Source organism: Perissodus microlepis, chromosome 18 (genome assembly GCF_051167445.1).
Source record: "Perissodus microlepis isolate ML-2025 ecotype Zambia chromosome 18, ASM5116744v1, whole genome shotgun sequence".
Classification (NCBI taxonomy): Eukaryota; Metazoa; Chordata; class Actinopteri; order Cichliformes; family Cichlidae; genus Perissodus; species Perissodus microlepis.
The window spans coordinates 12,168,012-12,195,991 of record NC_140478.1 but is presented as its reverse complement, the minus strand read 5'-3'; the positions used below and the strand labels follow the sequence as shown (position 1 = coordinate 12,195,991).

Genomic DNA, 27,980 nt, shown 5'->3' with positions numbered 1-27,980 from the left:
TGGTGTCATCTTTCAAACTGCCCAAATTTAAATGCCCACATGTCTACAGTAGAGTACAAAGGTCATCAATATTTTGCCAGGTAAAAGGAAGTTAAGAGCAGCAAATTATTATTTAAAAAAATGTGCAAACATGCATGGAAATACAGCTTGAAAGGTTGAAATTTAACATTTGGATGCCTCTATCAGACCTGTTTCCACTGATTCTCAGTCCAGTTCTTATGTATTTGGCAAGCCTCAGGCTTTTCTCTCTATTTCCTTTCCGTAAGAATGGGATAACGAGGCTGATGTGAACAGTTTGTGACAAGCTAGTAATGTCAAATAACGCTAAGATACAATTTAAAATTTGTTCTTTGCTAAGTTTTTTGGATTTGACTCTTAAATTAAGACAACCTACCACTTTTAAAAACCAGCAAAGATTCTGTTCTCTTACTATGTAGGAAGTAGGCACCAATAGGCACTGAACTACTGGTTCTGACTTTTTTCTAGGTAATGCTAAGTGGAGTGTCATAACATGCGGCTAAATGTACTGCTGTGGATGATCAGTAGCAAAACATATTTGGGCTAGAAGAGATTACTATTAGTTTAACTATAGGTTTAAAGTTTTTTAAAAGCTACTACTGTCAGACAGCTCTGTTAGTCAAACTATGCAAACAAACATGGAGGATCCTGCCAAGCACCTGCTGGAAAAGCTTCAACACACAGGAACTTGAAGCCCAGCAAATCCATTAGCACATGAACAATTAGCCAGAGGAAAATGTGAAACTTCACTTTGTTGCGGTCACTGAATTACAGCTATTGACAGACTAAATAACTGACTTATAACAACAAAACTGATTCTAAAAATCAGGCCCACCATATTTGATCCAACACAGATCAAACACAGCATTGTGACACATGTCGATTTTCACCAATTGGAACTCTGCATCCTCCAAAAAATGATAAACATTTGTGTTTTAATAATAGTTGATAATTAACTTTTTTGGCATTTCCTTACCTGGATGATTGAGCAAACCTCTCATGTTGCCTCCCGCCTCATCACCTATGTGCCAGTTCATGACATTTGTTTAGATGTCATGAACAGCATATTCAGTATTTCTACAAATATGCAGTGCCATCACGTTTTATGCCAAGCTGAATCGGGACACATTCATGTAAAAATGTACCAGGATAACACAGGCAGGGAAAAAAAAAAAAGAAGAGGACAACACATGGCATTTTAGATATCTTTTATTGTCTTTTTAAAATCATTGCATTAACCTAAAGAAATAACCGTACAGATCAAAGAGTACCTGTTTGAGGACATACCACTCTGAAGCAAGCCGTACATGAGAGAGAAAGAAAGAAATGCCGCATCTGAGTTAAGACAGATAAACGGAGGGAGGATAACACAAGAGAAGAAGAATAACCATCTTTTCATGCATCTGGGTCGGGCACATTGCAACCAGTAGGCCCCTACTGGCTGAAACAACAGTGCTCCCTCTGCCTTCAATTGCACTTTGGTGTAGAGTAGCTTTATCTGACGGTCCATCTGTTCACTGTTTTTGAGTGAGAGAGACGGAACATCTTTACTAACTATAATTTTTAGCTGTATGTCTGCTGAAGCCGGTGATTCAAGAGGCAACTCGGTGGGCAACGCTGCAATGCAATGTGTGCTCTGATTGGGGTAAAGATGTGTTGATGCCTCTTAAATTGTTGCTGCTGTGTAACACTGCCCAGCCTGTTGCAACATGGACCACCGTCAATGTTGCCTCCAACATGAAGAGTGTGAGGCAATATAAACTACTGTACACCAGTGAACGATACTACAACATTCACATCAGGTTAATCAAACAAATGCCAACTTTCCACACGGAGGAGTGACAATGTGAGAAGATTTAAAAAACATAAAGGGAAATGAAAGTGCTGCTCTTAGCATATATAGATAGAAAGAGAATGATAAGATTTTTTTTTAAGTGAAATAACACACAGGCGGAACAAGCTGCAACTATATTGGCTGAATTTTGGTCTTAAAAACTACTTAACCAAAAGAGCAATCGTTTCAGCTTTTTATTCGACTATCATTTGCTGCGTAGTGCAAAAAACAACAATAGGATGCCTTTAGATAGTCATTCCTGAATTCTAATCTTCACTTATGTACTAATCTGTACTCAAGTATTTTTACCAAGTGGCGCTTTTGTTTTTCCTCTTTTTTTTTTTCTTTTTTTTTTACTAATACACAATATGAAATTCTTTGAATCCTTTACCGCAGATACATCAGTCAGATTCATATTCGAATTCACCAAACTGTGCACGACAGAAACAGCAAAAGATGCAACAGGGTCTCAAGTTAGGATTCAGCACATACAAGGCTCAGTGTAAGGTGAAGAAATCAGCAGGTGAAGAAAGACTGACAGACAAATAGTTCAACTACATTGCTGAGTAACTATTTTGCAATAGAGGGAGCACTGTTCACAGGAAATAAAAAAAAAAAAAAAAAAAAAGAGGAACAAAGTGAAATGTGGGGGGAAGAGAACAAGCAGTCATAACATTTTCAAGTTTAAAATGACAGAAGAAATAAAGAAATACAAATCAATCTATCACAGCCGCTTTGAGGGACAGACTGATTCTCAAACGCATATTTACTATTTGGTTAATTACATATTGTAAACATTTGTATTTGTGTTTTCTGTATAGAGAAAAAAAATTCAAGCTAGCTTATTTTTTCTTTATAGGCTCTGTAAGGTTATCATTAAAGATATAAACAGACAAACAAAACAAAGAACACTTGGACAGACAAATCTATCAGCTTTTTTAAAAAGCCAAAATAGAAAGAATTATATTCAGGCACCATAAAAGATCACTTTCTAATGCCATCATTGTTACAAGTAGAGGAGCAATCGTGAACCATTGAGTCGTGTACCTTCCTCAGCGTCAGGTTTAGTTTTTTTTCTTCTTCTTTTTTTTCCTCTTTCCTGGCTGTAAGCACATAACCACCCCCCACCCCCAAAAAACCTTCAGCAGCCACTGAGATCTGGCGCAGTAAGACCGAGTGGTAAGATGGATCACTTTGTTACAGCATCAGTGTCCAATCTGTGCCAGATCTCTGCAGCAGCATCGAGTGTATCTTTTGTGGTGCAACTTTTTAACACTGCCTCTACTCAGAAAAACAACAAACAAACAAACAAAAATCAAAAACAAACAAAAACTGTCTTCCAAAAGACAAAACAAGAAAAAAACAGAACAAACAAACAACCAACAACTAATATTTAATAAAATGCAAAGCAGCCAGGACTGCATTTAACATATAGACTCAGCTCTGTAAATATTAACACATGTACATGAGCTTGCTTCATCCTCCGAACACACCTGATAATCATGCGTAAAAATCATGAATGTCGATCGACTGTAACCACAAAGTTTTAACTGGTGATCCTGATGAAGCTCGCTGCAGCGGGTAAGTAAATATGTCTGCATTTCAACAACTGCTCGTTTTCAAAGCAGCCACGGAGCTAAAAGTGTTCACATCAAAGCCTCGTTCTGATTCGTTTCAAGCGCCAACCAAATCAGAATTAAATCATCCAAAAATATAGATATCTAAGTATATATTTGAAAATATTTATTCTCTAGTATCTCTCATTCCTCAAACCTTAATAGACAACAAATATGTGTTTCTTTGTAGTCAGTGAAAGATGTGCTTTGTGTATGAGGCCGTTTCAAGGTTTATCATTTACAGTGTACCAAAGAATGATGAAAAAATATTTAATTCCTTGAATGATTATGTCTCATATAGAAAAATGTTTTTTTGTTGCTTTTTTTTTCTTTTCAAGAAGCTCCAAGATGCATATCTAATAGAGAAGCGGGATGAAAGCTTTGAGTTTGAGAGTTTCAACTCCATGTCAAAGCGCAATAAAGTCTTCATCTCCTGCTCTTCTCACGCCCGTCTCACTGTGCGACCACATTTCACTGCAGCTAGCATTGCTTCTAGCCAATAATCGTGTAAATAACATGGCGTACCAAAGAGTTTAAGCACACTGCAAAAATGTACATCATAACAAGTGATGCTGGAAGCTGTTCAGTTCTACATTTCTAGTTTTCTTTCAGACACTAAAAAGTTGAGCAAAACGAAGCAGAACCACCTTTTTCATTAACTTGTGTCACGCTAACCAGTTCTGGGTTAAAGTTTGACTCCACTAGAAGGACTTTCCCTAGAAATTCTTTACACAAAATCACCTTGAAAATCCCCGACACTGCTTTCACTGACTCCTTGTGGCATCAAGCCATGCATGTAGTTTCACTTCTATGTCCTCACCCGAATGGAAACAATGTTCCATTGTATTCGTTAGGAAACGCTACAGTTGGCCACCTTTTCCATATCTCGTCCACAATGTAATGTTTTCTTGACCCATGCTTTGGAGAAAAATGGTTTAAGGAGGTTTGAAAATACCTCATTTGTAGTGCTCAGAGAACATTAAATAGGATCACTTTTCTAAAAAAGCTGTGGGTACTCTGGATAATGTATAGAGTCACTGCAAACTGCAATACACTGAGTTTGTGCTGATGTTAATGCCAGTGGAGGTTTGGAGCACCACAGTAACTGAGTCAGCATGGTCTCGGAGACTTATGCACTCCATGTGACTCTGTAACTTTGTGTGATCTGACACTTGAACTTTGGAATAAAAACACTTACAGCTAAAATCATGGACGGAAGAAATTTCACAAAGGTTGTTTGTGTTGTAACAGTGATCTCTCTTTTAGCACCATGGCCATATTCAGTGAGCTCTTTAGAACAACCCATTCTTTCGCAAATATTTGCAAAGGCACACTGATTGGTTGGTTGATTTTATACACCTGTGTCAATGAGACTGAAAACACCTGTGGTGTTGTGCAATACGCTTGTCCACACAGTGTAGAACACCAAATAAAAAGGTAGAAAGAGTGACCTTGCAATTATTTGCATGTTTAAATACCACAAGGAATAAGTGAAAACCTGGATGAACTGAAGCTTCTTTTTTTTAAGGAAGATTTATGTTTTTCATGTTTAGCTGGACACTTCTGCTGTGCGGATGAGAATTGCATAATGAGCTAGCAGCTCTCCTTAAAGTAGCTTTGAAAAGTACTACAGAGTTTACACAGCCCACATAGTAAAACTAATTCTATAATGAAAACATTGCAATCAGTCAAAAGCATCAGATTTACAAGACAGTTGTTGACTGCGAAACAACAAAAGCATATACTGTACACTGTATACTCTGATATCATAATGAAAATGTCAATCATTCCTGATATACTGAATGAATAACTATCAACTAAAAACACTATAAACAACTCAGCATCACCATTGTCTGTTAGTTTTCGGTAGTTGGGCGACACACTAGTCTGAGTGTGTGAAACAAAAACAAAAAAAAAAAGTGCAGTCACAAAAGTGTTGGTCCAACAAACTGAATAATGGTGGATGATTTAATCAGATCATCTGTTTACTAACTTAATACAAAACACTGAGAACTGCTGCATGCATTAGCTTGAGAGCTTACCAAATGAGCTTTAAACAACTGGTCTGGGCCACGGATGTGTACTGTTCACATTTCTATATCTTTTATGAGTTTTATTCAAACACACACCAGACACACAAACAAACAAAAAAAAAAAAACACTGAAGTAGGCTAGCCTGGGTGCACCAAGCTACTGTACAGGCCCCACTACAGAAAGAAGGAATATGTAACAACTATAAATGCAATACCAAAGAGGCACAGCTAATATCTGCCACTCTCTTAACTATAACATGCTCAGATTTGCTCTAACACGCACACACAGACACTCACAATCACACACAACAACTACACTCGTTTGCGAGATACACCTTTGTTTTGATAAATGACAAATGTGTGAACGGTGGGGCACAACATGTGGTTGTGGTTGTGGCATCGTCTTACGCAGCAACGCTCCAATGAAAACAGGGAGACGACCACCTCATCGCAACGACTAAAGGCACTTCTAATCTTTCTCACTCGTACGTTTTTTTTTTTTTGTTTTTTTTTTTAATAGCCCTCTAATCAGAAGCACCTCTGTCACCTCCACTTTAATTCTTGGGGTCCTTTACTTGCCAAGAACTGTGCAAAGTACAGTACAATAGATTCGTCCTGACTGAAATCAAAATGATTAAAACTTTTCAGGTCAAGGTAGGTTTGATCAGAAGACTGGGTTGGTATGTCTGGGAAAAATGTTGCTACCTGATGTCTGAAACTGAACATTTCAGAAATAGAAAAGCACTGCGTTTGTTTGAAGCTTGGGTCTAGCTCAGATGACTTTTAACTAATCACCAGCAGAGTAGACGAATATCTAATTTAAGAAGAACGTTTAAATTTTTCTCTCTCTCTCTCTCAACAAAAAGGAACCAAAATAAGACCAAGATTTTAAAACACATTTTTTCCCCAGTTTCTATTGTTAATGACCCCTGACTCTTCTATACCCCACTACAAAAATAGTTTTTCTTCTTTTTGGCTTTCTCAGATTACTAAATGTAAAAATGTGAAAGATTCATATTAATATTTGTTCATCCGGGGGAAAAAAACACCAACTACATGAATCAAGTTTAAAAGCAGCATCATTTGACGCCTCTTTTCAGCTCCACATTTTCATTGAGAACATCATAATAACTGAGTAACCCTGCATCTATGCCGCTGTGCTTTGAACGTGACATTGAACAGAGGCGGTACTACCTACACCTCGAGCCAACACGGAGAAACAAATAGGAGAAATTCATCGCCACATCACCGGGAGGGAACTGAACCCAAGTCTAAAACATATTATATGCATACAACCGTGTTGTGCATAGTAAGACCACATGCCAGTGAATACTGTATATTCACTACAGAAAGCACAATTTCAACCACTAATCCAAGTTAAAACAAACAAACAAAAAAGATAAACAACAACCCAAATGAAGGACTCCATGCATAACATACCGGATAATCTCTTAGACCGCCAAGGTCATGCTAAATGGCAAAAAGGACTGTTTCTTTTTTCATTCTTGCTACATGAAAATACATCCTTCATTTGGCTCACATTAAGATGGATAATTTGCATCCTTAAACAGAATCTAAAAGCATAGCGAATCTTCCGTGAAGGAACCGTATAACGTCACATACACAGGCTGCATGTGTGTCTGAAATATACTGTACATGATTTATATTACTGCTTTCTTTCTTTCTTTTATCTTTTTGTACATAAATGTTCTACAGCTCTGTGAGTCAAGCTTGTGATGAAATGAACAGTCGAGCGCAAGGGAGAAGAAGTACCGTGAGTAAATTTGCATATAAAAAAAAAACAAAAAACTCCAAAACAATAAACATCTGCAAGGACACTGTACCACGGAAACAGTCTAAGCTAACTAGAGATGAAGCAAATACAGTACACGAGATACAATAATCACATAGGTCGATGCTCTGCAAGTGTCTTTAGCATATAGAAACAAGACACATAGGAGGAGCACTAACAGTGCCTTAAGTCAATGGCTACAGGTGCTACAGTATTACAGAGGATGAAGAAAGAAGTCTGAAACGAAGAGACGCAGGAGTATTTCCACCATTTCCATTTTAAAAGGAAACCTGAATCACGTGGAACTGCATTTATCAATGTACCTCTCCATCTAGTGTATTGTGATTAAAAAACAATTCTATATTCACAATACACCAAATATGTACCATGCATTTTTATCCTGTTATACAGCAATAACTGTACGTTGTACCTCGTCAGATCAAAAGGACACCCACTGAGAAAGAGAGCAACAAGCCAAAGCTGTTGGAAATAGAGATCATTTCATAAAAATATACCTATGTGTATGTATGTTTTTGTTTAAAGCTGTAGCTTTGTCTATGTCGACAACCGTTTACTCCCCCCCCCCGCCTTCTCTTTCGGTTTGTAACCTCGACGTGCCCCCTTATTCTAGTGACACAGGCTTGTGGTCATTCAAAGCTATTACTATGGCACTTGAGCAAGCTTTTAACTGAATCAATCTTTTTCTTTTAAAAAAAAAAACCCCTGAAACAGCAACCCTCTTCACCCCCTTCCCCTCCTCAGTCTCCAGTGACTACACTCCCAGCCCATTGTTTTTCTCAGCCACCTTTAGGTGTGAAACGAGCAGCCTGGTTTAGGCAAGCCAGTAATTTCCTCGGATGACAGCTCAGGCTTTTGTCTATGGAGAGTTTGCAGGCAGTCTGGGAATGACAGATCGGGCCTTTGTCTGTGGACATTTATCTCGCATTAAAGGCAAAAAAAACCTCCCAAAACCAACAAACCCTAAAAACCAAATGTGGCTCCTGTAATTTCTACCATCATCCCACCATCTGGTCTCTCCGCTTTTTAAAGATTTAGAAAAAAAACCCATTGTGTGTGCCTTCCTTTGATGTAATTTAGTCTTTTTTCCTGAATAATGAATGTTCTTGTGAATTTCTCACTTTTTTCCATAACCAACACTGGACAGTGTGGCTGGCTAATGCACCACTCTCATCAGCTTTTAACTGACCGCATCAGCCAGGCTAACTGTACAGTGCTTCGTTATCAGTAGTAGTGTGCTTATTGTGAAGCCATGCTGTTAGCAAGGAGTGCTCTTTGCTGGACTCTGTGGGAAATTAGCATCAGCTTCTGGCCAAAAATACATGATTTTTTCTTTTTTTTTAAATCCTGGCAATTGAGTCTGTTTTACCTGTCACAGGAACAAGCATTGTCCAGAGTTCTTTTTTTTTTTTTTAACCCCCCCAATGCATATGTCTAATTTTCCCACTCTGGCTGGTGTCCTATGCTGCTGGTGAATAATTCATCTGGGGTGCTGGTTCTGATTCTGGGAGCGGGCCAGGACTGGGTAGGCTAGATTTACATTCAGCTGGTCGTTGTGTTGGACCAAGGAGACATTTTTGTAGTGGAGCACCAGGTCTTTGAGGGACGAATACAGATTGTAGGGCTCGGCGAATCCATACCCCGTGACTGTCTTGTAGATGACGCAGTGTTTGGAGTCACCGTCCACGCTAGAAACAAGGAGAGAGATCGTGTTTAGAGGTGATCTTAGTCTTAAAAGTCTTCCACAAACCCACCAGTAATGTAACTGTTAACTTCAGTGTCTGTAGAAAATTTACTTGAGTTATTCCTCCTTTTAAATTTTATTTTATAACTTAATGTGTCTGAATTGAATTTCTGCATTTCAGTTTTATGAGACCGGATTAATCTTACACTTTGGGTTGTGTATGAATTCAAATTTCTTAATAATTCACCTTTAGAGGTGCTGCTCTTAACTTCTTCTCTTATCTTCAGAAAGAGCTACACTAGTGAATTTAGCCTTGTATTTGCAGTAGTGACAGAATAATTATTCTCACATAATTTCTTGAACTCGTGGCGAAAACAAGTATGAAGAAGAAGAAGTGATTTCCAGCCACATTTTTTGGTACAACCAAACATTTTATATTATAAATAAAAATGTTTTAACTACATGTTTTCACACCTGTGCTGTTTAGTCCATTTAAATCAAACTCATTTTCCCTCACTGTGCTGCTCGTTTGTGCAGATAAGATCACAGTAAAAGCACTCGGGGGAGAATCAAAACAACACTGAGACCCTTCGGAGGAGGTGATTTTGGTTTCAAATGAACTCCAGCGCGCTTTGTTTATGGTGTGAATGTGATCTGACCTCTATCGAACTATACCAGGTGTACGATGCAGGTTTGAGCTTAAAAAAAATGAGCAGACTGAACATTCTCACGTAGTTGGTAGTGACGCATTTTGGTTCACTTGTATTCTTCTGTGTGAAAACAAACCAAATCACGGGGAAAAGCTACAAGTTTACAAGCTTGAATCATTCGGACCAGCACAAACAAACCACAGGTGTGAAAAAGCTCTTTAGACCTCACAGGGTTAAACACAAACTTACACTACGGAGCAGGCGTAAGAGCCCTTCTGTGACTGGCTCTCACGGATGAGAAAGGTTCCATCGCATTTGCCTCTCAGCATTTCCTCAGCCTGGGTGCGCTTGATGTCGCCCACGTACCAGGTACACTCGTCATGGTGGGGTGAGCCCTCATCTTCTTCCAGTGAGAAAGAGCTGAAGATGCAATGAACAAAAACTATCAAGCAGGAAAGAAACTCCTGACAGAACAATGAGCTTAACTACTGCCTTCATTATTGTCAGAGGTGCAGCTGCCTCCACTTATGACAGCACAAGCTGCGGCGCCGTCACTTACTCATCAGCATCGTTCTTTATACCCAGCCATTCGTTGATCTTCTTCTGCCTCGTCCCCTTCTGCGTCAACCATCTGAAAAACCAGAGGACAACAGAATTAATGCTGACCTACAGGTTACTTCCTGTGCACGACATTTAAGGTTCTCACGACTGTAAACAGAATAAATATATGAATGTGTAAAGTTCAATTTCATGCATGGATAAAAGTTTACTTACATTAAGTACTGGTCCCTGATCTTGCGAAGCTGCATGAGATCTGGCTTGAGGCTGTTCATCTTCTTGTCAATCTCTCTGTTATCAGACACCTGCTCTCTCAGGTCCTGCTCCAGCTTACGCTTGCTGTCGTGGATCTCCTTCACACGAGACTGCAAACGCTCCGAGTTGCTCTGGATTCTAATTTGCAAGAATTCGAACATTATACCTTCAACTCACCAAAATGTTGTTTAAATATAGCAGCTTTGTTTGCATCTGTGCTAAAAACAGAATTATGCATACAAACGTACTTCTGGATTTCCTTTTCGTTGCCCTCGCGCTGGAATCTCTCCAAAGACTCTTTGCTGTACCGCTCCTGAGTCTCAAACTGCTCTTCAAAGATCTTGATGGTCTCGTTGAAGGCTTCAATGGCTGTGCGTTTCATCTGCAGCTCCTGAGACAGAGAGAGACGTTTCAATCCAGCTCCATTTTATCTTCAGGATAAACTGCATATTGTTACGGATCACATCAACAAACACTATGCACTATGCTAGTTTAGGATTTATAATACTCTGAAATACATCTCTTGTTTGTGGTTGTCAGCATGTGTGCTATTCAAACCTGCGAGGTACGTGTGTACTCCTCGTACAGAGAGTCGTACTCGCGACTCTTCTCCTGGTACTGCTCATGATAGATCTTCAGTTGCTCTCCCACCTCCTCTATGCTGTTCTCCTTCACCAGCTAATTTTTTACCACATGAAAAACAGATGACAGCAAGATCACCACTTACTGAAGATTCAGACCGACTACATTTGCGTGTTATTAATGAATATCTTTCTCGATTTGTAAATGGAATGAGGGAAAATTATGAGCTGGATGATCCACATCTTGTGATGACAGCTGATTTATTTTAATGTAATGTGCAGCTTCACCCACCTGCTGGTATTTGGAGATGGGATACAGAAGCTTTGTGTCCAACTTGGCGTTGTACTGGGCCAGCGACTCGTGGCGGTAGTGATTGATGAGCTCCACTACGGACAGGAAGGTCAGAGGCTCTGAGAAACCATACCGCGCGTCTCTGTGATAAATCTTTATAAGCTTGTTGTTCCCCCCCTTCCTGCAGACGGAGACAGGAGCCAAGAGAACATGGTAGTAAATAAGACGATGTACTGTAATACATGTTGTCCGTCAAGTAACAAAGGCCTGGTTTGTTTCTACTATATATCATTTTCCTATGGCTATACTAAATCTGAAGTGAGTATTGAAGAACAGCTGTTACTTCACCTGAGTGTAAGAGTGTACTCGCCCTCCAGTTTACTTGAAGCATCTCGGACCAGAAAGGTGCCGTCTGGAGTGTCTCGCATTTTCTCATTCACCTCCTCTCTGCAAATATAGCAGCATATTTAGATAGCTGCAAGAAGCAACGAGGAGGCCAAGCAGGAACTTGGTTTTGTGTGTTGCAGCACCCCCCAGTGGTCATTATTTTCTTGGCTGATCAGATGTCCCACTTTTTTCAGGATTTTGATTGACTCTAGTTTTTAAAGTTAACACTGCAAAACAGATACTTTAAATACTGTCATCATCAAAAGTACAGGTTTAAGCAACTACTGCAAAGAAATGAAAAGGTATGACAAAGTCTGGAAGACTATGGGTGAAGCTTGTGGAAGGAGAGTCTGGCTTTTTTGTTAAATGTTCTCCCCCAGGCTAAGAATATCACACTAAGTCACAAAGAACATAAGGTTAGGAAAAAAAGATGGATGCTTAGTTACTGAAATGAAAGATGATCAGCAGACACATCGGCAGCTGAAATGATACTTTTCACCATAAGCTTATAGGAGCTGCTGCAGACTGTATATAATCTGAGCACAAAAAATTAATTTGTCTATGGGCGACTATTTCTTTGTTGTAACAATGCGAATTACACAAAGCCACGACTGCTGTGCGACGTCATTCTGCAGCAGTGTGTGACCAAGCTGGTGACCAGCAAGAGGAAGGGGTGCCAGGCAGCTGTGGCTGTGTATGGGTCTTCCACATGATACTGAGCACCCCGTTTGTTAAATCAATAAATTCTTAAATTACCAATATGTTTCTTCAGCGCTTTCTTCTAGACAACCTCAAACAAGAGTCAGTAGCAGAATAAGCTGTTTGCCATTGGCAGAGAAGATTTAGCAAGTCTGCCACATGCTGCTCTGCTGCTTGACCCACAAATGTATTTTCATTATAAACGTGGCACCATTTAAGAAAATAAACAAGTTTCCAGTGGTGTAACATTTATTGCCAAGAAGCATCATTACAACAAAGAAATAATAGACCAAACACAAATTAACTTACTTTTTGTGCCAAGTTTTTAGATGCAAGTAAAAACGAAACATTAAAGGTGTGTTGCTCTTTAAGAAAAGAGGCATTGGCTCTTATTTAAGAGCAAAATACTAACATGATTTCACTAATTTTAAGTATTTTCAATAACATATAAATCTTTATGGATCTGTCACAAGTGTCCATTTAATCAGACATTTCGTTAAACAATACATCAAACAAAATCAATATTACGAGCCCAAAACTTGCCTGGATATTTCGCCCCAGTACCACTCTGCATCATTCAGCAGGCTGCTCGTGTCTGTCATGGCTGATGGTGTCATTTTTGACTTCACAGGCTTCGCTGGGAGAACTGCAAACAGACACAAACACATCAGAAACCCAGACCTCCTTCAGCAGTATTTTATAATAAAGGAATGGATCCAAGCAGTGTTAAAACAACATAACTTACCTGGAGGAGTGAGGTCTTGACCTGTAGTTCTCTCTATCAGCAGTTTCTCCACCACCAAGGTGGGGAACTCATCATCCATTGGAAACCTGCCATTCAACAGTTCAAATTTCCAACATGTAGATTTAGATTTGCTAACTCTTTATCATCATTTCACCTTTACATATTTGTTACACATTTGTTTCATGAAAGTAAAAAAAACTTACTACTTACCAAGCAGTAGAGGGGCCGGTCCAGATAAGCAGGGGGCCAAAGATCTTTCCCAGCGTGTTTGTATCCAGGCCATTGCTGGCCTGTGCCTGAGTGACCTTAGCCAGGTGTGTGAGGAGGTACTGCAGGGTGAGACGGTGATGGAGAGGGACGGTGGTGGAGTTCTCAAGCACCAGGCTGACTTCTCTGTTGTGGCTTCCAGCTACCGCACCATCTGAGAGAGGCATAAACATTGTGAATAACTGTTTAGGCTTCAGTTGTGTATCTTTATTACAGCTGGCTGAAAAAGGAGAATATAAGGAGTGCATTTGATTGTATTTGGTAGTTAAAATGCATGTGATTAGTTCATGTCTCTGAAAACAGGACAAACATATATATCAAAAATGAAATCAGAGAGTCCTTTGTGTGGAGGAGAATCAGCTGAAGCATATCTAACATGCCTCAGGGAGCTTGCCCTCCTGCTTCCATTCTCTCAATGCTGACATCAGAGTGAACTCAAACAGCAGCGCACAAGGCTGAGTTTAGTCCTTGTGCAATTCTTTCGCTTAAATTATAGTCACTGAAGCACTGAAAGGTGCCTTTCTGTCCACAAAAACAACGGCGGCAGCAGCTCATTTGTGCGTGTGCTGTTCTATAACACTGTACTGCCATTTTGTCTACACCCCATAAAATCTCCATCTTAATCAGTCATTCTGCGTATGTTTTTCCTATAGTTATATGTGAGCCCATTTCAATAAAACAAACAAGAATATACCCCAGTGTGAGATGGTTTCACCTTTTATTAATTATGTTCTTTTGCTGATAATAGAAAAAGATTTGGCACAATAAGGTCCTGAATGCAGCTCTTTTGTTCACGTTTAAGCCCATTAAGTACAAACTGTGTGTGCTGCAGATTTTCCGGTGAATACGCCGGGATTTTAGATTCATTTTTTCAAGCTTAAGGCAACACTCATTGTAAGTCATGCTGTCAACGTTTGAACGTCAACTTGTGCAAACTTGACTTTCTCTTGAAACGCCTAATTCATCACGCAGACACCAGTGACTGTTTCAAACGGGTCCTAGGGTTGCTTTTCATACTGCACCTGCATAAACTTAACTCCCCTTAGCAGGCAGCTGCAGAATATTTAATTTGTACTGTTAACATTATTGTAAAAAGAGAAAAAAAAATGCACAAAAGATGACACGCTGTCCCTGTTGGAAAAACTAAATGCTCAGTCAATACAAGCAGCAACTTTAAGATTTTCGATCTGTGATCTGATGTACCTGCTGACTGCTGTAGGACATGCTGCTGCATGAGAGCAGTTTGTAGGTGAGGGTAGATACAGGCAGGGATGACAGGTGATGGAAGGTCTCTCAGGTACTGCAGGACGCTCTCAGACAGGAAACCTAGATCCCTCTGAACCACGTCACTCTCTGGATGATCAATACATAAAGCAAAAGACCAAAAAGGTGCAGTTTGTTAGAATAAAAAACTCAAACAAGCATCGGGGAGAAGTTTAAGGAATAAAAAGGCAGTTTAATCAAGGAAAGTACACAAGAGCGAACATATCATGTCAGTGTTTGGTGTTTTTTCCACTTCTAAGCTATGAAACTAACCCCGAAGCCTAACGCCAACTGTATCTTCTGGAGACCAAAAAAAAAAAGAAAAAAAAAAGGATTTTTTGGAGGAAAAAAGTTATATTAATTTGGTATTTTCCAACTAGCTTTTATTTTGTACTGACTTGTGTTGTTTCAGTTATTTTCTGGAGTGGATTTTCTTATTTAAATCACTGAATTGGACCTGCTGAAGAGCATGCAGGCTGAGAAACCATCCCAAATATACCCAAGTTCTGTTAAAGAAAAGGATCAAATAATGTCTAAAACAGATAAATGACAAATGTAACTCACCAGAGCACAGGCTGTACACCGGACTATCTGAACCTGAGGAGCTAGGTGTCCTGTACAACGTCTTGCAATCCAGACCTGAGACACACAGAAAGAGCAATTTTAGTAAATGTGTTCAGAAGGAACGAAGAAGCAAAGAGGACACATTTAGATGGAAAACAGAGAAGTAGCGACAGATTGTTTTCTGACTCTATGGCTGTGAACTTGCACTAGATAATTTAACGCAGTGCAACAAGCTGGAAATGGAAAAAGAAGGCAAAGGCAGCGCAATGTAACTATGAAATCTAGAAGTAACAACAATAATTAAAAATAATAATGATAATGTGTGTCATTACTAGCTGAATGTCTGTAAATAAGTGACAGTTCAGTACTGTATCCAACAACAGAGAGAATGTGACCGGCCCACAAAGTTCAAAAGCAACATCTTAAAGACCGAAGAAGGACTCACACGTTTGTAGTGGTGGACTTGAATTTTTAAGTTATCCATTGCTTTTTTAATTCTGGGGATTCATCTCATCTATTTCACTCTCAGCACTAATCATCACGTTTCAGGTCAACTCATTTTTGCCAAAATAAAATTTCTTTTTGAACAAACAGCTTATTGTAGTTCCCTGTGAGTAGAAACTCTTGCTCTCCCCCAGGATTTTGTGTTTTTCTTGCTCTGATGATGAAAAAAATTAAATTCATATTTTTTGTTAGTGATAACTCGCAAAGGATATATTCAAATTCTAAACATATTAGACTAGGTATAAAATATACTCTGCTCTATACTCGGATACTTAAATATGATACAACGAAGCTTAGTACTGATTGTATTGTGTGTGTGTGGATACACTGTTTAAAATTACATGTGAGACAAGTATGTTTTCTTTTATTTATCTAGCCAAGAAAATAAATATTTGTTTGACTTTTAATTAGCCGTTTCGCTCTCAAGTCAGTGCATGCATCCCAGTATTTCTGTATAAAATTGTATATTATGTATTTCGGTATACTTATTAAATTATTATAACCAGTACGCTGGATTTTTTTCCAAGCATACACATAAATGTTGAGTAAATTAAATGCAGCTGTCTCATTATCCAACACTATGTAACTCAATTCACAGACAAATTGTCTGATTTGTTCCTGCGCCTCCGCCGTCACAATTTAGCTTTTCTTTGTCTTGCATGAGGGTAAACGCCTCGTCTTGGAAAACAAAAAGCCGTAAGAAGCCGTGAAGCAGTTTTTTCACAACTTTTTAACATTCTGTACATGAAAGAGTTTGTGAATTGGTGTGAATGACACAGAAAGTTAGAAGGAAGAGAGAGAAAAAAAAGGCAAAACTGTGAATGGAGTCCCACCGAGCTCTATTTGTTAATAACACGGTGTGAATCAAACCCACTGCGCAGGACTCTTAGCGGGTCTGCTTTCAGTTAAACCACACTGAACTTATATGTACTGAATGTGAATGCGCATGAGCTTGTGAGAGCACTTGTACCTCTGTGCGACTGTCTGCATGTCTGCACGTGTGCAAACGCTGGCATAAAAGCAAGAAGCAGATGGCGAGAGGGAGACAGTCGCACGTAGATGAAAAGACAGCAGAGGCAGCGTGAGAGACAACAGATGAATATCTTGGCTGGTTTGTATGAATATACCTCTCTTTTCTATGGCTTGTATGAGGCCGACGAGGGCCGGGGGAGCCGTCTCTGGTGGTGTGAACTGCTCGCTCAGGTCCGGCACAGGAACAGCTGAAACAACAACACAAATCTCAGTCACACTGCTACATTGACAAACCCCGCTGTTAAGTACGAGCACTAAGAGAAGCAGAGCACAAAATATGTTCATAATATGTACAAAACTTAGGAGGAACACAATAAAACATAACGGGTATTTATTTCACAAGCTCAGCCATTTTCAAAAGCCCCGTGGGACTTATTTATTTTGCATTTGTTTGCACAGTATTTAATAAACAAAACAAAACACTTCTTATAAATAATTAATGGACAGAAATGTCAAAGGCTGGGACACATTGTCCTCCTCAAATCTGAATGATGGGATATGACAATAACTGCAGAACAATTTACTGACTGTACTAAAGGAAGAAAGGGGATTTCATGCAGGAGTGAAAGTAAAAAGGGTCACCAGAAAAAAAGAGGCATCGAGAAAAAAAAAAAAGAAAAAAAAAAACTTTATCTACTTTACAATTCCCCACAGACTAAATCAAACATCTTTTCAGTTGGAGAGAAAGAGGAAAGGAGAAAGCTAGAGGGAGAAAAAAAAGGGAGATCCCATTTCCCTCCCTCCCCCTCTTTTTCCTCCCTTTTCTTTTCTCCGCTCTCGTTCTCTCTCCTCCCCTTCACTCCGTCCTGCTCAGTGTTTCGCCTTAGCTCTTTGCGTGAGTGGAGCACAATAAAGGATTTAATCAAAACTCCTGAACAAGCAAAAGCCCTGTGGCAGTGTGCCAGGCTCGGCCCAGCTAGAACAGGCAGGCAGCGCCTCTTATTCGGCCCCAGAACAGGCCTGTGAGCTGGGTCTCTCTTTTTTTCCTCCCCCTTCTCTTTCTTTCTTTTTTTAAGGAGGGGTAGTGGAGGGGGGTCTGGGAGCAGGGAGGGCCTGGCCTGGCCGGGGCTTGGCAGTAGGCTCCTGTTCCTGGCACGGCTCGGCTAAACCACTGCTGATTATTAATTTGGGGAGTTCAGACAAGAAACGCCGCGTCAGCACATTCCTTGCTCTCTCTCCCGCTCCTCCATGTCTCCTAGTCTCACTCGCTCTCTCTCATTTGCTCTCCTGTTAGTGGATTTTTTTTCTCTTGCTCCTTTTTGTTTTAACCCCCTTTAGGCCTCTTTAATTTAAGTTTTTATTCGACTATTCCCTTTCTTGTTTTTTTCTTTCTCGCTGTTTCGTTCGCGCTCTGTGCCACCATGTCGGCTTAAACGTGGAAACTCTGCCTAGCGGTGTCTCCAGCTCTCTCGCAGGCACCGACAACTCTTCGTCTTCTTTATACTTGTTGGCCATTTTGGATTGCAGCCTTGTCACCCTCTCATCAAGCTCGCTCTTTTTTTATCTGGTTTGCAGTCGGGCTTCAGATGTGTGCAAGTGAGAAAAAAAACAAAAACAGTGTTGTGTGTAATGTAACCACCTTTTTATACACAAAGCTGACAATTTGAAGGTCAGATCAGTGTTGCAAATCCAGTATTTGTATGTTTGCACTGACTCACTCGCTCAGTCCGAGGTAAGCCTAAGACAGGCAAGAGTAGGCTGGAGAAAGCAAAGCTATGTGAAGCAAAATATTTGCTTGATATCTTCTCGATCAGTGTGTTTATGTAATATGTAGCTGGCTGTGCTGCGTTCTCCCTCTCAGACCTCTGTGTCAGAAGCTGAGATTTTTCAGTGTACAGCATGAATTCCCAGGTCGAATTAAACCTCTGGAATTTCCTCGCTTTAGCCTAACACTCTTGCAAAACACACTTCATGCTGGTTTCAGATTAATGTCTTCTTGAACAGTGCTTAAGTTAGGGTGTGGCTTTCAAGTGCAACAGCAACAATAATATGTTGTGAGCTTCACAAAAAAAAAAAAAAAAAAAAAAAAAAAGAGAAAAGCATTCATTATTTAAAAAACAAACAAATGTTATTTTATAACCATTTACATTAAACACAACATGGACAAAAGCACTGGGCCACCCACACGACCGCGAAGTTCCCAGTGCACAGTTCTTGTGCTGATCTTAATGCTAGAAGAGATTTGGAGCTCTGCGGTCATGGGGTCAGAAGAGCGTTGTTGACTTTGCAACTACACCTACTATCGCTATCAACCTACAAGTAGAAAAGGCTGAACTGCTTCATCCTTGCTTTTTGGTTTCAATAAAGTAAAACTGCTGGTTTCAATTAGCCGTCGAAACACTAACTCTGCCCGTCTGAGTTTCCCAACATTAGTAAATGTCAAACCCCAGATAAACACTGGCCTTTGGTCGGTATCGAAGCCTAACTTAAGTGTTTCCATTCCTATAAAAAGGTTTGATTGCCCTCCAAATGCACTTAATATTTGAGGCTAAAATGAAAAAAAAAACAACTTTGGGATAGATTTTTGCTCACATTTTGAACCATGGCAAGTGATACCATGAATGCGTGTATTATTTGCAGTGGTGACAGGGCCAGTTGGCGTCTGGCTCACAGATGGTGGGTAACACTGTGTAAGTTGCTGGTCGTGTTTCACCGCTACATGTCTTCACTGCACTCCAACTATGTTGACAGGCAATGCATCATGACAGGGCACACCATCCACTCCTATGTCACAACATATTTCAAAGCTACACGTGTAGTAGTGAGCCCCTGAAAACTCAACAAATGGAGGTGATCTGTTCTCAGTGCTCAGTCTGGTTTTACTGGCCTCCAGGCATTACTGGGAAGAACAACAAATGGCACTAAAGACACTTTCTGTGAAACCCGTAAGAGTAGGCTCACTGGGAGTTGATTCGTGCAACATAAACATAGCATAAAAGATGAACACAGCCACCTTCTCACCACTCAATCCTGGGTGTGATGCATTGTAGCTTCAATGTTAGGATCACACTGTTTACTTGGAGCTAGACGTTACCATATTTAGATGATGGCGTTCTAAGTTATCAGCTAACGCCAGTTAGATTTGTTACCAAGCTGATTATAACCTTTACAGGTGTACTGCAACAGCACAGATAGGCATGCACAATTATTAAAATTTTAAATCTCAATCACAATTTTGGTTTTTCACAAATAAATGAGCATGACTGTGCAATATTTACAATGCATGCTGAGCAAGCTAAAGGGCAGCTGGAAGTTTGTACTCTGAGACTACCTCAAACAGAGTACAACATAAAGAGACACTATCATCGGGTTACGTCAAATTTTATTGTAAGTGCAGACTGCTACAGTTTCTAAAACTGAAAATTATATTTAATGCTTTAGTAAGATCATTTATTATTATATGGCTGTTAATTCATAAAGATACAATTAAACAGATCAATGATACAAAATCATTTATCATTATTAACACATTTTAAAAAACTGCCAGAATCGACTACAAATGCACACAAATTTTTAAACTTTCTATGTTAATCCATTTGCAGCCACCATCGATGTGGAGAGTGGGCACAGCTCGCCAGCTTTTCTTTTTCCTTTCATGTTTTTTATTTTTCCCCACAGCATCTTGACTGACTTCTTTTAGTCATTTACAAACACATTGCCACAATTTGAACGACTTTATTATCTTCCTGTGCTTTCACTAGTCAACAAGGTCAATCAATACATGCTACAAAATAAATGAAGGCCTAGCACTGAATACATAAGTTAACATTTGATGTACTGAAGCTTTTAATCGTCAGTAACACAATTTCGCACCTAAATAAGTTCTCCTGTACGGCAGTAGCATTTAGTAGCATTAGGAGAATGCCACAACAATCGGCAAAGAAAAGAAAGTACAGCTGGTTTTCTGTATCTGCAGTTGGATAGGGTGGCCTTGGCTTACCCTATAACCCGTGCCCCCCTCCCTTTCCAGCCTCTCCATAACTTTCCCATTGTTTTTTCTACTGTCTCAACCTCCCTCCCACCCTTCTCGTGTGGGTTCTTTGAAAGTGTTTTCCTGGTAAGGCGCAGAGAAAGTGAGGAGGAGAGGCCTCTCCTTTCAGAGAACTGGCTTCGTGAACATGGTTTATAGCCGCCCAGAGACACTATCAGACGAGTATGTGAATCAGGGCTGCAGAAATGGAAGGAGGACGAGGGAGGAGAGAGGGGTGGGGGTGCGAGTAGGAGAACAAGGGAGGAGTTTGCAAAAATGCCAAGCCATGGTTCACTTCAGCAGGCAGTTAAAGTGAGGCCAGAGAGAGGAGAGAAGGAAGGTAAAGAGGCTGAAAAAAAAACCTTTTTTCAGACTCATTACCGTCGCAGGATGAGAAATATCTTGAGTCCATTTTTTCTCTGTTTACATTTAATTTCTATAAACTCAACAACAAAAGAGCAGCACATCTGGAGTGTGAGTCAGTTAGTCTATCCAAGTCCCCCTGTTTCTTTTTGGGTACAAAATGCTTGCACTCTATATGACACCATCTGCCAAGCCTACCCTCGCAATGTCACTTTAAAAAGCAGAAAAACTGTTTGCATATTTTAGCCAGCAAGAAATCTCCGTTTTGCATTTCACTCGCTACTGCTGAAAAACAATGACGCAGTTTTTGCATGTACTTAAGCCAAGTTGTTGTCGACATTCTACGGTAACCCAGTTTCTCGAATGCAAATGCGTAACCTGGTTTCTTTCACCAGATGGAGATGAAAATAATGGTTAACAGGAGGACTTCTGATAAAAGAAATACACTTGGGTTCTGAGAATTTTACAAGCTTTTGCATGAGGCTGAAACATTTCCTCTCCAGCTGCTGTGTGCAGTGTTCAAATTAATTAAATCCAAATATCTGAATAAAACCAAACAAAAAAAAATACCATACAAGTGTAAATGAACCACTTTGTACACACATGAGGAGAGCAAGGGAGACATATTACAGACTTAGTCCTAAAAAAATAAATGCATAAAAATACAAACATAGCTTTTAGAGCAGGGAAGCCAAACTCATTTTATATTGTGGATCACATACAGGCCAATTTGATCTTAAGTGAGTCAGACCAGTGAAAAATCTCCTTTCTGTCACTGTAACATAGTCTAACTGCATATTTAATCCTGTTTATAATACAGGAAATAGTAGAGCAATTACAACAGCACATCTCAGGTTTTCTACACCACAAACAAATGATGATGTAGTAAATGAAAGACATCAACAGCATGAATCTTTGGGCTTAATTTGTAAGAAATAAATGTGTAAAATTACTAAGACTGCCCTTTATTTATAAAGCAGAAAGCTTTTGTTAATTCACAGAAATTGCCCGTTCAAAAAAAAATCTTATTTATTTTAGTGTGGATACATTGTGAAAACATACTGTGAAAACATGCATTCTATACTAGATAGATAAAAGTTCCTGTTTTTTTACTAAATTATTTGCTTACCTATCATTTAATTCCTTTGATGTAGTATGAATGACCGTGGGGAAGGTCTTTATCAGTAGGATAAGTTGGAAAACTTATGAAAATACAATTTAAAGTCCATTAATTTATGCCCTTGTTAACATTTTCCAAAAACATCCAGTGAGCTGGACTGGAGTCTTTGCTGTGCCGATTCTGGCCCCGGGCCTTATGTTTGACACCCCTGTTTTAGAGTCTAAAATTATGCTCAAAAATGACTAGCTAGCCACTATAGTAAGTAAACAGCTGTAAAAGTAGGGATTACAGAGAAGAGGTGAGTGTATCGCATATAATAATTTTCACTTGAGCTATGACTTCTCTTGTTGTGCTCTACACAAATAAATTATAGTTTAACAGCTTTTAGTGAGGTTGAATTGTTCTTAGTTGCATTTAAGCCTGTAAAGCAGTCAACTCCCCTAACCACCCGGCCTGGTACTGGTAATGTTACCATCTCTGTGAATAGCAAATGGTGCCACAGCAACAATAGCTCTATTCACAGCAAGTCTAGGGCCTCTGTTCTTTCAAGGAAATGAAGATGATATTTGTAAAGTTTGACCATTTCTAATGTACAATGCACTTTTGGTGCTGAGCCAAAGTACCCCTCCTTGAGCCACTGCCCTGCCTCCCTCTCGCCCACACCTCCCCCCTTTCTCTTCCCCTATTTCACTTGCTTCTTCTGCCCCTGTCTTTCCAAATCACAGACACAAGCGCCAGCTGCCCAACTGGTTTGTCTCACTGTCAGTCAAAAGCACGGGGATACTTACAGTATGTCCTTACCTGCTTCTGCTGGAGAAAGCCCCCTGCTTATTCCCTAATTCATGTCCTTCACTCAGCCTTTATTTAAGTATCGGGATGAAAAAATCTAATTTGATAATTCTGCAGACATTTGTGCTACAGCTATGATACTAAAAATGAAAAATGAGAAATAAAAATGACACTAGTTGAATGAGGCCCCCGTGTATTTGGCCATACACCATGATCAGCCAATTGGATACACCAGAGGTAATTCAGAGTTCACAGCCTACGTGCTCAGAGTGGTACGAGCACATCTGTCATTAAAAAAAAAAAAAAAAAAAAAGAGCAAAAAGGAATTACAGAGAATAAGGAGAGGAATGTGTGGTTTTATGTGGAGAACAAGGAAGCAATAAATTAACCAGCTGAATCCAAAAGCAATGAAGTGCAAATTAGAAGAAATTGATGGAAATCTTGGGAGTGTGGAAGAACTTTGGTCACAAATCAAAGTTTTACTTGAACTTGAGCTTGCTAAGGTAGACCAGTGCATGCCAAGTCAATGTTTGACTTGGAAGCTGCTGCAGCTCCGAGCAGATTCTTAGCATTATTAATAAATGTCAGTATTTTAATAAAAGCCATGGGAGTGAAGAGGAGTGTGACAGAGCAGAGCATTATCCCTGAGTAAAAAAAGGCTGTTGTATTCCTTTTACTGTTGAATAACTCCTCATTTGTACAAACTAAAAACACACCTATAAAAATGTCAGTTTGTCAAAAGTGCCAAAAAATCCTCCCAGTATCCTTAACCCAGGCACGTCCAATTGAAAACAGCATCAACAGGCCCTCCAGCCTTTGTGATTCTTGATTACACTCGGAGGGGGTCACAGCAAAAGAGAGGCATGCATTTTTGTGCACTGCAGAGACAAGTTTTCCTGTGTCAAGAGCCGCAAAGACAGATACAATCAATACCAGACCAGTAGAGTCTGATAGAGTCTTGTCAGTCGACGGATTAGCACTTTATTATTCAACGCAGACCTAAGTTGGCTACGCTTACACAGAGGTAAAGCTTACTTAGTATAGATTAAAGGGTCAACTGGCGGTCACTGCCAAATGTGAGAGCCTTATGAAAACATCAAGTACACCAAACTAGCTGCTGCTAACAGCTGGGCATGCGAGAAGTTGTGTTTTTCTTTCAAAACTTTGGGAGGACAAAAAAAAAAGCGATTTTAACTGTTAGACCTAAAAAAAAAAAATCCAAAAATAAAAAATAATAAAAAAAAAAATAAAAAAAAATCAAGAAATCTCTACACTGTAAGGCTAATGAAGGAGCACCAGGTTTGTGTGTCTCCCCCTGGTCTTTGTCCCAGTTTTCCTGTCTTCTCCCCACTGTCTTATCAAACAAAGACCAAAAAGCTCCCCACCTCAAAAAACAAAAACAAATGCAGCTCAAAATTACCAAACATCTCTTAAAAAGGTAAAAGGGAGCAAAATAAACAAACTATTATTTAGCAAATTTCTGCATCAATATTTTCTGCACATTCAAGGCCAACTAACAAACTAACACCAACTAACTAATTGTCTAGACATTTAAACAAGAAAAAATGAGACTAGCTGACTAAGAGGCAGAAAACCCTCAGGAAACACTTAAAACTACTTTAAATGGACACGTTTAAATTCAGGCCCAAAAAATTCTATATTTTAGGAGCTTAATGAAACCATTTATCATTTCCTCGTTAATTAAATCATATTTTAAATGTCGCCAAATTGTGCGCCCAACATACAGCCACTCGTTTTTACATCAAACTACAGCAGAACAGCGCTCGTTAGCATCATTCCACCTTTACTCGTTCACAGCTTCTATTCAGAGAGCGCGCAGGATGCAGCAATAACTGTCAGGGTGGAGGTCAGCAGCATTGTAACATCTTTGAAACAGTGGCTGTTGTACACTAATAAAATAAGAATAATTTATTTAGTCAGCTAGCATGTCTGGCACGTACGAGTAAGGGGATCAATGATTAAACGCCTACCCGACTAGTCGCTCACATCCCCATATGTGCAAGTTAAATTATTCTGATATTTAAAAAATGCCACAAAGTAAAATTTAATGATATCTCACTCTTTTCTCATTGTTATTATGTTATCTTTTTTACTTTAAAGGCCACCTTTAGTTTACAGTAGTGATGTGCCGTGAGCGTCTCACCACTGGCTGCTAAAAATAAACAAAAAAACAAAACAAACAAAAAACAGAAAAAAAGAAAATGATCTAAATAGTGCCCCCTACCTTGAGTTGACTCTGGTTTGGGAGCTGCAGGCAGGGGTCGCTGGGACCTTGGCTGACTCGATGGGAGTGCCATCTTGATGGGGCCCACATACTCAACATACGTCCCTGGGAAGTCGCCTCTCTGCTTAGTGCGCTCGTTGTACCCGAGGAGCCAGCCCAGACGCTCGGGGTGCTCCACGCAGCCCTCCTGGTAGTTCTCCATGGACATCAGAGAGGCCTTGCTGACTGTAAGGAGGTCTCCAGGCTGCAGATCCAAGTCCTCGTCCTGGTCCTTGGTGAACGTGTAGAGGGCACGGTACTGGAAACCTTCCGCCGCCATTTTGTGACAGAGGCAAAAAGTAAAATGGCCACCGCTTCGAGGATTTAGGATCGGCCTGAGTCCCGCTGTAACAACAGGGTTAGGCTAGACAGAAATCCACCTCTGAAACCAAAATTGTGGCTGAGTTACTAGAGTCTGGTGTTGGTACAGTGGCTTAGAGGGTCGGGGGGATGAAAGGAGGGGAAGTCAGCCGAAGCTCAGCAGCATTTTTAAAAGTTAATAACGAGGAGCTCTGCTGCTTTTGTGTCTGCAGTGGCAGCGGCTTTACACCTGACCGGTGTTGGTGGACTGGTGCACTTTCCTCAGCTTGATACCCCGGTTGAGCCAGATGATGGAGCAGAGGGAGATCGTTGGCAACATGCTTTTTCAAGCAGCAAAAACCTGCTGGCTGGGTGCTACTGGAACAGCCTGGAAAAGGGTTTTCCTAGTGACAGGCCCCGGGTCGTTGGCTCTCCGCGGTTAATTCAAGTGGCCTGATTGGCGGACGAGTGCCAGGGTGGGAAGGTCTCTAATCCTCTCTGGCTCTTTCAGATATCCCACATGTTTGGGGCAGGAATAATGACCGACCTGTAGGAAATAAAAAGTGCATAAATTAAGAAAAAAAATTAGGAAAAAGACTTAAAATTTAGTCGAAAAAATTAAAGTAAATAAAACTATTTTAAAAAAACAATAAAAAAAAAAAAAAGGATTAAAGGTCAAATCTATTCGATAAATGGCAATAATTAACGCGACTTATATCTATGTGAAACGAAGCCTAAAGCGGCGCATGAAAATGGCGAACTGCGACAGCTCCATGCATTTGTGCAGTCTTCGGTTAGGACAGAGAGCTCGGATGATGCTGCTGCGTCATAACCAACAGCAGACTGGGTCCCTGGACAGGAGCCTCCATTCCCTCCACTCTACATTCACACACTCACAGCCTTAACTGACTCGTCACAGTTTCCACAGGAACAATAAGTTTTCCTGTGAAATGAACGTCTCTTCAACTCACACAACAGCACGTACGATTAACAGAACCCCAAAAAAGGGGTTTTAGCTGAACTGGCATGCAAAGGAAAATAAGGACTGCACCTCGACTGTAGGGCGACCAGAATTTTCTAAGACGTGCAGAACCCTCTGCAACAGTTCACTCTCCATCAGAGAGAAAAAAGGTAGCTCTGTGTTGCCTAAGAAATATTTTGACTTCTGTCAAATTTACTGTACCAAGCCTGCTTCAGATGGGAACGTTGAATGGACAGCCAACTGAGAAACCACAGTGAACCATCACCATTCATATTACACCCCTTGAAGTCACTTATCTCATGGCTTCCACATATAGCAAAAAGGTCAGTCCATGGAAATGTAACGAACGTCCTCTGATAAAGCCGATTGCAAGGCCCAATTAAATGCCAAGCGCAAGTGCGCAATATATATCCTATAAAAGCGACACAACAGTCTTAAAATGCTAAATATTATCAGTATTAAAGGTTTGACTAAAGTAAATAAATGAAATCTGTCGGTCGATCAACCAAAAATTAAAAAAAAAAAATCTACATTTTTTGGGAGTACATGTTGGAAACACTCGATTATAAAATCCACAGTAAATCGTGGAAAAATTAATGGGCAATTTTGGCCGAGTTTCGAGCGGCTGAAATTTAAAAATGCTAAATGCTAAACTGCAACTATGCTGGGAGATGAGACGGGGTGGGCGAGAAAGAGAGATTATGGTTTCCAGATTAAGTACGACATCTGTGGTCTGTGGACCAATCAAGGACAATGGTTCTACTGACCTCCCTGGACGTGATGTCAAAGAGGAAAAGAAGCAGGTGGAGAGTGAAGGTGAAAGTGGCACAACGACTGATGGAAGTTTCATCGTGGTATGGCAGTAACAAGGCATTTGGGGCAATTTTCCAAAACGTCCAAATCTCAATAACCACAGGCCTGGTTTGCGAGGCCCGACGCTGTACCAGCGTTTCATAAATGTCCATAAATGGACAGTATTTTGAATAATGTACTGCAGACGCTTAAATACAGTTGGGTAAAAGCATAAAAAATTCACCGAAACGTCCAGTTTGCAGCCTTGAATGCCAAAGTGCATGCTTTTGAACCTTAGTCTAGATTATCCTCTCCACCCCCCTCGACATTCCGAAAGCGAACGCACATTCACTGCAAAGCTTTGTGAATAAGGACGTTGTCTTTTTAATAAAAAAGGTTCAAGAGTTACTGTGATAACAGAACGCTGCACAGTGCAAAACTCACCCCACTTTAGGTTCAGAGGGAAGCCGGACAGGCTCAGCCAGACTCTCGGTCCAACATCCTTCGAGTCGAGAAGCAAGAGGTGCCAGGCTAGACACGTGGCACTGGCATACCCAACCACAGCCCGCAATCCTCACACCACCATTA

General features: G+C 40.1%; 1 protein-coding gene across 1 annotated transcript; it reads right to left on the bottom strand.

Moving 5' to 3' along the window:
* Window positions 1-1,209: 1,209 nt before the first annotated feature.
* pik3r2 (phosphoinositide-3-kinase, regulatory subunit 2 (beta)) lies at window positions 1,210-27,980 on the bottom strand. The gene is made up of 16 exons (XM_084911902.1): window positions 27,837-27,980; window positions 25,280-26,165; window positions 16,888-16,980; window positions 15,257-15,331; window positions 14,633-14,782; window positions 13,373-13,583; window positions 13,163-13,248; window positions 12,957-13,063; window positions 11,680-11,774; window positions 11,332-11,512; window positions 11,017-11,136; window positions 10,707-10,849; window positions 10,420-10,596; window positions 10,205-10,276; window positions 9,895-10,065; window positions 1,210-8,999 (listed from the first exon to the last, which is right to left on the bottom strand). Exons 2-16 carry the CDS (start codon window positions 25,596-25,598, stop codon window positions 8,792-8,794), a joined length of 2,208 nt encoding a protein of 735 aa, XP_084768028.1. The 5' UTR covers window positions 25,599-26,165; window positions 27,837-27,980; the 3' UTR covers window positions 1,210-8,791.

What these genes read in the sequence shown, in the direction of transcription:
- pik3r2 (XM_084911902.1), bottom strand. Translation starts at nt 25,598, where the DNA reads ATGGCGGCGGAAGGTTTCCAGTACCGTGCCCTCTACACGTTCACCAAG. An exon ending in GGTGTACAGCCTGTGCTCTG is followed by an intron (nt 14,783 to 15,256) that starts GTGAGTTACATT and finishes TTGATCATCCAG; the next exon opens with AGAGTGACGTGGTTCAGAGG. An exon ending in CCATCTCCAAATACCAGCAG is followed by an intron (nt 11,137 to 11,331) that starts GTGGGTGAAGCT and finishes GTAAAAAATTAG; the next exon opens with CTGGTGAAGGAGAACAGCAT.